At 53.2% G+C, this 11,566-nt stretch overlaps 1 protein-coding gene across 1 annotated transcript in view; it reads left to right on the forward strand.

Annotated features, from left to right (window-relative positions):
- Positions 1 to 1,126: 1,126 nt before the first annotated feature.
- Positions 1,127 to 11,566, forward strand: part of STAMBP (STAM binding protein) — a 12,763-nt gene continuing 2,323 nt past the window's right edge. The window contains exons 1-7 of the mRNA XM_009273797.1: positions 1,127 to 1,380; positions 6,187 to 6,262; positions 6,918 to 7,013; positions 7,711 to 8,086; positions 8,805 to 8,929; positions 9,895 to 10,032; positions 11,203 to 11,315. Of these exons, the coding sequence (XP_009272072.1) occupies positions 1,166 to 1,380; positions 6,187 to 6,262; positions 6,918 to 7,013; positions 7,711 to 8,086; positions 8,805 to 8,929; positions 9,895 to 10,032; positions 11,203 to 11,315 (1,139 nt within the window). The 5' untranslated portion in view covers positions 1,127 to 1,165. The remainder of the gene's footprint in view (positions 1,381 to 6,186; positions 6,263 to 6,917; positions 7,014 to 7,710; positions 8,087 to 8,804; positions 8,930 to 9,894; positions 10,033 to 11,202; positions 11,316 to 11,566) is intronic.

An 11,566-nucleotide genomic window follows, 5' to 3' on the forward strand; every position in this document is an offset into this window, starting at 1 on the left:
GCTTTGGCACGGCAGCCTCTGGCAGGACCGAATCCCACAGCCCTTATTTAGGGCAAGAGGCCTGTGGAGGCCCCTCCAGGATGCGGGCTGAGAAACGTTGGGCCTGCCTGCCTTAAAAAGGGGCTTCTGCTCCGAGGTAACCCCAGAAAGGCAACTCCTCCGCCGCTCGGGATCCTCAGGCGGTGCATAGCTCAGCTCGGGACCTTTCCCCCGTTTAGGAAGGAGCCGCGGTAAATCGTGACGTCGTGCGTGCGGCAGTCGCGTTGCTGGAAGGCTTGCGAGGCGCTCTAGATTCAGCGCTGTGATTTCATAGAGAGTTTAACCCTTACGCTGCTCTGGGGTGGTTTTTCCAGGGGAGAACTGCTTTTGGTGTAGGGGAAGAGTATTGCGGAGGGTTTCTGGGCTCGCTGCCCCTCAAACAGTCTTGGCGCTTCCTCAGCTTCGAATTTATCGGCTTGTGCCGCGGGGCAGTGGGTGAGAAGGGGTTTGTCGGAGCCAAGCAGGAGGCAGATGCACGGATCAGGTTGAGGTGCATTCCTGGGGTTGACGGGCGTGCCTCCCGCAGCACGGGGGAGAGAAAGAGATTGCGGCTGTGCCCACACGAGAGCAATTTGGGATCAAGCTCGTTGGGTAGGGATGGATCTGCTGAGCAGCAGCGGCTGGAAGGATGGCCTTCAGCTCCATCCTCTTCACTGCTGTGGAAGCGAAACGGTGAACGCTGCAGTGTTGAAACCCCGTGTAAAGCTACTTCTGCTCGAGTCTGAATGAAACGCTTTCGCCCTCTCCCCCCAGACTAGTGACCAGCACTAGTTTTGTTGTGTGGAGAGACAACTGGGAAGGAAGCGCTACTTTGGGTAGGATTTGGATGGGTCAAACCCTAGCTTGAAATCAATTACCAAGGACTGATCTTGAATTTGTGGCTGCCTTTCAGGTCGTAAAGGTAAATATCCAAGCGCTGTGCCCAAAAAAGAGCTGGGCTTCTTCCAGATTCCTCCCTCAGGGCCTAACTTGGCCCATGTATTAAACGCTTTTCTGCTGAGGGGGGGTGATTTCTATCGAGGAAAGACAGTCCTGAGGAAACTGGATGAGTTACCTGGTTTACGCTGGTTTTGATACACTTGACTTTCCTCCCACCGCAGAGTTCGTCAGCCTCGCGGCAGCTTTGATGTGTGTTATTATGCCCGACCACGCCGACGTCAGCCTCCCGCCGGAGGAGCGCGTCCGAAGGCTGATCCAGGTGGGAAGCGCCGTGGAAGTGAACGAGGATGTCCCGCCACGACGCTACTACCGCTCCGGAGTGGAAATCCTCCGCATGGCGACCATTTACTCGGAGGAAGGCAATATCGAGCATGCCTTTATTTTGTACAACAAATATATCACGTAAGAGCAGCGTTGCTTTGTTTGCAAGTAGCCCGTGTCGATACAAGGGGTTGTGGGTTTGGTGTTGCATATTTTGAGCATGTTTAAATGCTGTGAGGCCCTGCTGAGCTGGAAGAACTGGGTTCTGTCCAGAGCTCTGCTCCTTTTGAATTTCGGTTACCGCAGAGGTGAGGATACAGCTGGTTAGACTGACCAGGAGATGTCGTAAAGGTGTGAGGCGCAAGCCCACAAACTCCGCCCACCTCTTTGCAGGAGGTTTCTAAAAGTTCCCTTTGAAATGAGGCTCATCGTGTATTCCTCTGTCCCTCTGCTAGGGGAGACTCCTGTCAACAGGAGGCAGGTTTCGGCTCCCTGTACGTCGAAGCTTCCTGGTGTTTTATCATTGCAGAGTGGCTAGATTGGCCTGGATTGTTGCTAGGTTGGCCGTGACATCATACGGATTGGCAAGGATCCGTGGTCAGGGATCTCGGTATCGAGTATCTACCTGGAAAGGATCTAGGCTGGTTGGCGGTTTCTCTAATAAACCGGCTTCGGAGGAGAAGCCTGCTTTACACTTAAGCTACTACAGCCTTTTACAGCAGGCAGCGAGTTCCTCCTTCAGGTGCAGGGACCAGCTGTACATTTAGTTTTACACCTCAGAAAGAATATAATCCCCAGCCCCCCACCAACTCCACCAACCACCAAAAAAATAAAAACCCCCCCCCCCCCCCCCCCAAACACGCACGCATACACCCACGCCCTTCTCAGGAGGGACATGGGGAAGAGTTCTGGGTCCAAAGAACCTGAGCCCAATCAACTGATGAGTTTCTTGGGCACTGCGCACCCTTCTAGAAAGCCCCAGATCGTATATAAACCCAGCCAACACCCTGTTTGGTGTTTCAGCTGCCAGGTCTCCAGCTGTAGGGTCTACATTCCGTGTAGACAAGCGCAGAGCCGCATATTCTTGCCGTCATCTCTGCAGCTGGCCAGAAATTGAGCCATCTTGGGTCTGAAACCCCACTGCCGTGCCTGCTGAGCCGGAGCGTACGCTGTTCTAACGCGGTGACATGGCGTCAGGTCTGGATGGTGCCTGAGCAGCCCGGAGTACGAGCAGAGCAAACGTGTGCCTCTCTGTAGCTGTGTCTGTCGGTGTTCAAGGGGCTGAAAACTGTGACCCTCAGAAAATATCCCACTGGCACGAAATGTCCTGTTCCTGTGGGTTTTTTGGCCAAAAGCCTGTCCCTCCCGCTTTCGCCCAGTGCCACTCTGATATGGTCTCTGCTGCGCCCACGCTACCCGCTTATCCAGAATATGGTTGGTATCTCCGTGGGCATTTTCTTTCCCTGCCCCCGTGTGCAGGGTTCCTGCCCCGTAAATCCAACGCATTTTTCTCCGATTAGCTTTTCTTCCCGCCTTGCACTTCCTGAGCTTTTATGGGCAACATAGCAAGTGCCCCGGGAGGCTGCACAGGGAGCTGGGAAGTGTAAAATCCTTGGGAAGGTTTCCAGGCTGGTTACGTAGCCGTGGCCAAAGGAGAAACCCTTTCACTAAACAAATGAACTAAAAGCACCTTCACTGTTTCATTACAGCAGTGATGGGTGCTGGTGTGTTTTCTCTCCAGCAGCTTTCAAATGCTCGTGGCATTTACGTTTGCCTGGCTGCTGGGCTGCCAGGAAGGTGAAAAAACTTCCCCTCAGAGGTGTGATTTCTCCAGTGCTGATGAGTATGAGCTTCTGCCCTGGATTGTCTGAAGATATGAACTTAATGTCACCGGCTCATTTCTTTAAAGGAAGATGTGAAGCTGTAGCTCAAGCGGTAGGCTTGATGAAGTGTTTTCTAGACGTCCTTCCCCAAAGGCGTGATCCAGAAGGCAAGAGCGGGGCGCTGGTAATTGGAGCCTCTCATGGGACATGCTCTGCTCTCCCCTTTCTAGAAACGGGACCCGAATTCTTCCCCCCGATGCTTCAGCCCACATCTGCAGGCAGTGCTGTGGCTATCTTTTCTCAGAGCCCAGCTCCCTGCCGGAGCGTATGGCCTAGTGCAGGCGCTTTCCGCATCAGGCTGCGCCTTTGGGAAGGGGAGGACTCCAGCCCTGAGAAGTACGTGAGACGCTCTTAGTTTGGTGTGTTTGGTGGGAGTGAGCGCATCGTCCTTGGGAGGGAGGTGTAGTCTGTGTGGCTTTAGGAAGCTGGGTTTCTCTTTATTTCCCTATACAGCACTCCCCAAGGCTGATCCCAAGGCCTGAATTACACCATGAGATCTGTCTTGTGGCGCCTGATTTGCAGAGCCATCGGTTTTGAGACAATCTTGTCTTGAGATTACCCCATGTCTAGACAGATCCGCGCTGAGGTTCCCATTGAGGCAGCCAGTTCCCTGCTTGGCCTCCGGCCACCTGCTCGATCTCGTGCAGGTCGTTTGGCTGCACAGCACCTTTCTTTCCCATGTGGAAATGAAGCTCGTTGCCCAGCCCTCCTCGTGGGGGGCTGGAGGGCGGCACAGGTATCTCTAAGGATAACCAGGCTGGACTTTTTAACACATGCGTCTTGTCACTTTGAAAGACATCTGCTTGCTTGTCGTCTTGAACAGCTGCTTCTGCGTTGATCTGAGTGGATGTTTTCCTTGAATCGCCATCAGGCACACTAGGTTTGATTTTGCTAGAGCCAAATAAGAAAGAAAGAAAGAAAAAAAAAAAAAAGGCATGAATTTTCTGTGGTGTTTGGGCTCCTGGTTTGCCTGCGTGGCTGTGAGCTGCTAGGATTGGCTCCGCGGGACTGCGTGGGGTGTTGCAAGGGACTCGAGACGCCGGCTTGGCGTGCGTGCTGTAGCAGCGCTTAAAAATAGCCTGTGATGTGGCTGCTCGGTGCCAAACAGCTGCTGCTCATAGTGGACTCGGGAGCAGGCGGAGGTTTGAACAAGCCCGGAACTCCTGGTGATGGGAGCCGCGGGTTTCAGTCTTGCCAAGCCTCAGCTGGGCTGTTGATAGGAAACGTGAACCGTTCCTGCCCTTCCTCTGCCTCCATCCCCGGCCTGCCGCTGCCTGGTCTTGCCCCAGAGTTTTCCTTTGGCTGCCTGAGTCCTCTCATCCCACTGCCCACTTTTTTTCCCTGGCTGCCTGAGTCCTCCTCTCATCCCACTGCCCACTTTTTTTCCCCCTTCCTGACTTGTGGAAACCCAGCTGTCTGCTGTTTTTTCCATCCTCCCCAGGCCAGCATCTGCTCTTAATCCTTCTTAATTAATCCCTTCCATTTTAATCTGCTAGCTGTTGGCAATGATCGCAGCCTTGTTTTGTCTCCTCGACACAGTGACCTACTTCGCAACCACCAGCCGGGAGCGGGGACCTTGCTGGGCATTTTGGATGGAGCGACGGCTTCTCCGTGGCTCTGGGCTGTGACATGGTTATGCTGATCCTGTGGTCTCTGGCGAGAGCATCCTCACGCTCTCTGTGGCAACCAGGAGCGTTTGGGGTTCCAAAAAGTCCTTCCTTTTCCCAGACGACTGAGGTTTTGAAGCAGCTGGGTTTATTTACTGCACACACACGCAGGGTTCTCAGCATGAAGAGCGTTCTCACTCTGTCCCCCCTGAGTTTTTCCCGCTTGGCTCTTCTTGGTTGGTTTGTGCTGCTCCCTGGGGCACAGTCTAGTCCTCGCTACCCTTATTCCTTGTGCCTGGGCACGAGGCTGCACTTTAAAGGAGCTGGAGAGCATCCTCCTTCGGATGCTGAAGCGGTGTAGCAAAGAGCCACGAAGGAATGGCAGGGTTTTTTACGTTACGCCCACAGGCTTTGTGGACGCTCAGAGCAAGCACAGCTCCACTTGCAGGAGACAAGGACCCAGGTGAGCTCGCCGTGAGTTCGCCCTGAGCACGCAGTCAGCTAGTGCGCCGCTGGGGACTTGTTCACAGCGATAACTTGGGGATGCCTCAAGCCTGGGGAGCCTCACAGAGCTGAGCCAGAGTGAATTGCCCCATGTTTGCGGGCTTTTTTCCCTTGTCCTAGTGCTTGCAGTACTCTTTCTCTGCATCTTCACCACCGTGTCCTGCAGAGCTCCCTGGAAGGGGGGAACAGTTATCCTGTTTGTAGAGAAGCCGAAGATTAACCTGTTCGTAGTCGTGCTGGGAGCGGGGTGATGTTGAGCTCAGTCTTGATTTCCCTCCCAGAAGTCTGCACAGAAATAGCCCTGCTGCCTGAAATATTGCCCTGACCTTCCGGGGGTGGTCGGGCCACAGAGCCAAAAGGCTCCTGATGCAGCAGCTGGGGATGTTGTGAACTTGCTTTTAGCTTACCTGCAAGTTTTCTCTGTCCAAGGTCTGAGTTAATTTCCCCATCTCTTGCACAAAGTGTTTGTTCCCCCATGCAGAAGGACGGTGTGAGCACTGAGTCAGCCGAGTCCTTGAGCTTGTGTGTAATCCCCTTGGATGCTCGCAGAGGTGTAGACAGGTGCCCAAGGACCTTCCTGAATCGCTGCCAGCGTCCTTGGTGTTTTAGACCGGCTTATTAATGTTTCTGTTCAAAACAAATGTATTTATCCCTGAGGATCGTCTCCAAAGTCCAGGTGGAAGAAAAATCTCCTGTGGGAGGTGCTCCTCTGGGACTGAACGAGATCTCCTGTGCACCATGAAGAGCTCAGAGGGCCGTTATGTGATGGAGGCTTTCCTGCAGAAAGGCAGACGACTGTCCTGATTGTGGGGAGCACAAGGCCCAGGGAGGTGGTGGAGCAAGGGGACAGCGGTGGAGGGAAATGATCCGTACCCCCAAAATGCCACTTACTGTCTTGCGTTTGTCCCTTTCTGCTGTGATCCAGAAATGCAGTTTCTCTCCTGTATTTACAGGCTCTTCATTGAGAAGCTGCCACAGCACCGTGATTACAAAACTGCTGTCATACCCGAAAAGAGGGAGACAGTGAAAGTAAGTAGTAACATTGCCAAGTGCTTAATGGCTGCTGTCGGAAATGTTTTGGGGTCATCGACCTTGGGTTTTCATGCCTCTGGGATGAGTGATCCACACAAACGCTGAGAAGCCTTGGCTTGACCAGGCAGTCCTGACCCCTTGGGAGTTACGGTTTGGGTGGTTCTGACCCCGTTGTACTTGCGCTGGGCTGGCTGCGGTCGTCCAGTTTACTTTCTGTTGAGCTGCTGGGGTGTCCTTTCTTTCCTGTTAAACTCCCTGGTTTTTAAAGACCGCGTGGCTTTTCCATGGTGGCTGGGTGCTCGATGTGGTGGTCCTCAAGGGATTTGCCAGGGGATCCTTGGGGATGGCTCACAGCCACAAGAAGCTACCGCTCCTCTGCTCAACGTTGACCAGAAGAGCAAAAAGGGCAACACTGCCTAAGCTCTTGCTCAGTGGTGTTGGCAGTGCTGTCTGTGCCACCCGGCTACAACGTGCCTGTCTGCAGCCTGTCCACGCGTGGTGGTGGAGCTGCTCGGCCCTTCCTGCCTCGTGAACAACTGGATGGTTTATAATCTCTGGGTGCTACGTGTCCGTTGATTCTTGCATCTGTTCAGGTCTTGTTTTTCTTGCCTTGGGGCTATCGCACTCTTACGGCTGTGTTTCCTCCCTTCAGAAACTGAAAGAAGTAGCCTTCCCCAGAGCTGAAGAGCTCAAGGAGGAGCTATTAAAGAGGTACGCCAAGGACTATGCTAAGTACAAGGAGCAGAAGGTGAGTGAGAGGAGACTGGAGGCCTGTGCTCCCCAGAAGACCCTCAGCCACAAAGGGTTTGGCAGAGGGCAGGTCTCCAGGGCTCCCTGGGTGCTCTGAAATGTGAAGTCTGGGTAGCCCCAGCTTGCAGGGTCCAGCCTCGTCACCTGCAGCACAGGGCTGTCCCGATTGTGTCTCTGCTGCCATTATGTAGGTGAATCTGTCATAGGCATCCCTGCATCTCTTTTCATTGTGCATCCTGGAGGCAGTCTGAGCTGGGTCTGTTGTTTCGTTGTTTTTTTTCTCCTTGTCCCAACATGAGGTCTAGGTCTTACGATCCAGAAACTCAGCAGGCAGCTGGTAACAGCATGGGCAAGGATCTGGGGTTCTGTGGGCAAAGCAGAAAACTCTGCAGTCAGTTTTGCTGCGGACAAGTGCGATTTTAGAGATAGGATAGAGGGAAATCAACCTGGAATTATATTTCTGTGGAAGAGGGAGGGTAAGACAGCAGTTTTACTGCCCTGGTCTAGCTGGCTCTCCTGATGGAAGTGCGGATCTCTGTTTTGCAAGCTGAAGCTTCCTTGCAGGGAGTGCCGTTGGCAGACCCTTTAGAAGTAGTCTGGGATTGCTGAGGGTCTGCAGTGCATAGGCTTCGTATTCTGCCTCGGGCTCGTGTTCCCCTGTCTGCTGATGTCCCTTGGCGTATTTCTCCTTGCAGAAGGAGGAGGAAGAGGAATTTGCACGCAATTTGGCTTTGCAGCAGCAGCTGGAAGAGGAGAGAAATCGGGTAGCCCTGATGAAGCAGCAGCAGGCAGAGCAAGAGCAGTTTCATGCCTTCGAGGAGATGATTCGACGACAGGAGCTGGAGAAGGAACGTCTAAGGATAGTGCAGGAATTTGGAAAGCCAGAACCAAGTCCTGAGTCTCTGGACGAGCCCCTCATCCCTGGCGTGGAAAAGCCCCCGACTGATTTAATCCCAAAGGTTCCCGTCTCTCCAGTTCACCCTGCAAGTCCATCAGCGGGGACTGTCTCATCCAAACCTCCTGTTGTGGACAGATCTTTAAAACCTAGTGCTTTGGGGAGCACGGAAAACAGTTAGTACCTCTCAGTGCACCCTTCTCCCTTGCTGAGGCTGAGCCAAACACGGCCGAGGAGCTGATTTAGCCGGGAGGCTCTTGGAATTATCTGATCATGACTCCATCCCTTCTGGGGGTTTGGCCTTCCAAGTCACTGGATGTTCTCCCCGTTGTCCAGTAAAGGTTTGCCAGGGCTGGGGAGAGCTGTCTCCTCTTGGGAATCGGCCCCCCACGCTTCTCCAGGCCAGTCTCTCTGCTGATCTAGAGTCTGCAGCCTATTTGGCTTTCCTAGATCCAAATACTTGTTGGAGATTGGGGTTTAGTTCCTGGCTAGGCTGACCGAATTCTCCTCTTCTGCCAAACATGGCTCCAAAATACTGATTCGGACACTTCCAAATGACTGGTTCTTGACCAGTGACGCATCTTACTTTTAAATGGCGTTTTGTAAGTCTTTGTGGTTTCATTTTGTTTAACAAAATACTTGTTTTTCTGACACCCTGCTAAAGGTCTCTTTCTCTCTACGTGTCCCTGTTTTGGAAGAGGTAGTCAGTGTCCTTTATGAAGTGTCACAGTGACTTCATTTATCTGTGACTGCTGTTGCAAGGGTAGACGTTAGAGCAGTTGATGTTTCCAGGCTGAATTTTCTCAGTCTAGTCCCTTCAGATACTGACCTGAGGGAACGTTTCTCCAATGTCCCCGACTGGCGTTGCTCATTGTGCTCCCATTCTCCCCACAGATGCAAGTATGGATGTCCTTCGCCAGGTCATCGTCCCTAGGGAGCTCTGCCAGAAATTCCTCCAGCTGGCTGATGCCAACACGATCCGGGGTGTGGAGACATGTGGGATCCTCTGCGGTAAGCTGGTAAGGTGGTAATCCTAATTAAGACCCTGGAAGGGGGTGCAGGGGCCTTTTGTCAACGTGTGCAATAGCTTTGAAAATGGCTAGAGGACCCTGATTTTTGCCACGGAAGGCTGTAGTGCAGTTTCACTCATGACTAAGGTTTCGTGTGAGCGTTAGGGATGATCTGCCTCTCCTTTTCCTCCCTTTTACATTAGGATTTCCTCACACTGAATGAGGTGCCGGCCACCAAGTCCCTATGGGTATTCAGCTTCCCCTCTCCTGTTGAAGACTCTCTGCTGGGTACCTGTTTCAAGCACTCCCACGTTGCCGGTGACAGGCAGCTCTTGTCCTTTTGGTACCAGCAGGACTGAGGTGTCCCAGCTGTGAACTAGGACCCTCACCAAGACAAGGCTGTGCAAACGCCGACTGGAGACAGTTAGTTCTCCCCCAGAGAGTTTGCCTGCACAGGTTTCTATTGGCAGCTCCAGCCTGTCTCCCCGGAGTCGCTTGGCGCTGCTTTGCTTGCAGAAGTTTGCTTTGAAATGAAGTTGTTTGATGTAGCAACTTTCTGCAATCCAGCTGCTTCCAGACGCTTGGTGATTATTTAATTATGAGGCATCATCTCCTAGTGAGTGGAGAGATTCGCTTCGGTGGGTGTCAAGGACTTCTCTGACCTCTTGCGGGTGCTCTGCACAGCAGAGAAAATGAAATAGAAAGCCGTGGGTCATGCTCAGACTCAGAAAATCCTGTGACTCCTTTGTCAGTAACTTGCAGTTACTGTTTCCATGACCTGTAAATGGACGGTAGATGCATCTGTGGGCTTGTTTCCAGACCTGCTGTTCCCCTGGCTGGGCCCCTGAGTGGTGAATGCAGAAGTACCGCGTTCCCAAAGCTTAGGAAATTACCTTTGCACCAGTGGGCGGCAGCAGTGTTTCCTGCTTGGGGGGGTGTCTGGTGGGTAACAGCCTCCCTGTGCTGCCTTGCAGATGAGGAACGAGTTCACGATAACCCACGTCATCGTTCCCAAGCAGTACGGAGGCCCCGATTATTGCAACACGGAGAATGAGGAGGAGCTCTTCGTGATCCAGGATCAGCATGGCCTTGTTACGCTAGGCTGGATCCATGTGAGCCTCTTGTTCCCGTTTCACTTCCCAACTGGCCTTGCATTCAGCCCGGAGGGAAAGGGGCGCGTGGAGCAGGGCTGGCGGAGGACAATTTGCTGGAGGAGGTGGCATGGAGCAGGCAGCATCCTCCAGTTGGATTTCTCCCTCTGGTGCGGTCTCAGTCACTACTCGCGCTGCTGGAGAAATCCAGGCCTGTTTTAAGTTTGGGTCCCTTTCGAAAGCATCAGGCCCTTTGAGAGTGGGATATTGGGCACGAAGCTCATGGTTTCATCCAGCTAAAAGCCGACTTCTGTCGGGGCATCCCGAGCTCCTGCTGTGAGCGCGGGGCCTCTCCTGTGATGCGTCCCCATAGTAGCGCTGCTTTTCACGGACAGCTGTGTGCTGCTCTGCCGCGGGATGTGCCAGTTCCAGATTCCTCCACTGGCTTCAGCGCTGCCCTGCTGCCTGTCCCCGCGGAGCCTTTGGCAGTCGGATCGGTGCCAAGCAAAATGTTTGGTGCTGCTGAGTAATCTCTCGAAAGCAGCAGCTGCCTCGCAGGCTTTGACAAATAAATGCCTGCTGCATGTGCCTGATGTGCGCGGGGTGTCTGCTTTTGGTGTTAACTCTTCAGTGATGGCCCTGCAACAGCCAGGGACCCTCAAGAATCCCTTTGACCTTTCTGCTGGTCTTGGCAACAAAAACCCGATAAGCAAAAGGGGAAAGACCTCTCAGCAAGAGTTAGGCTGTGAAATCTGGCTGTCAGCCGGAGTTGGGTAAGGTGGTGGTTGTCTGTGATCGTACAACGTCACGGTGGAATGTGGTATCTTGAAGTGCCTTGGCAGTACATTACGTGTCTGGTGATGCTGTGCCCCAGGGGTAGCTGCACTTGAGAAACGTGTGAAGTGCCCTGCAGAGAGGCACGCGTGAAAGCAAGGACAGCGTTGTGCCTTAAAGTGTGACTTTCTGTGGGATGTGGCCAGAAATGTAGAGCTCCTCCTGTATTTATTCCAAATGGAAGAGAGGAGCAGATGTTTCGGGGCAATCCAAAACCGTTTTCGGTGTGGAAGCATGTCCTCTGTGCCATCCGAGGAGCTGTGTCTCTTCTCTGTTACAACCTTCTCTCGGCAGACGCGGTCCCTTTGGACTAGCCTTCCAATGCTGCTGTAACTTTTATGTTGCCCTGTGTTTCAGACTCACCCCACACAGACAGCCTTCCTCTCCAGCGTCGACCTGCACACGCACTGCTCCTACCAGATGATGTTGCCGGAGTCCATTGCTATTGTGTGTTCTCCGAAATACCAGGAGTAAGTATGGGTGTGGGGTAGGTAAGGCCTTTCCCTCTGCCTGTGCTGCCCAACCAAAAGGTTGGACCAGGAGGTCTAGCCTCTTCAGAAGGTATTGAAGGGCTGTTTACCACGATCCTTCCTCTATTGGATTCCTGATGTGGGAATAAAATGTCAAGTCACACAATGAAAGTTTTACCAAAAGAGGCTAGAAGAGCATGCGTGATTCGACAGCTCTTCTGAGCTGGTTCGGGGGGGGGGGGGGGGGGGGG

This window comes from Aptenodytes forsteri, unplaced genomic scaffold (assembly GCF_000699145.1).
Source record: "Aptenodytes forsteri isolate BGI_AS27 unplaced genomic scaffold, ASM69914v1 Scaffold127, whole genome shotgun sequence".
In the NCBI taxonomy this organism is placed as follows: Eukaryota; Metazoa; Chordata; class Aves; order Sphenisciformes; family Spheniscidae; genus Aptenodytes; species Aptenodytes forsteri.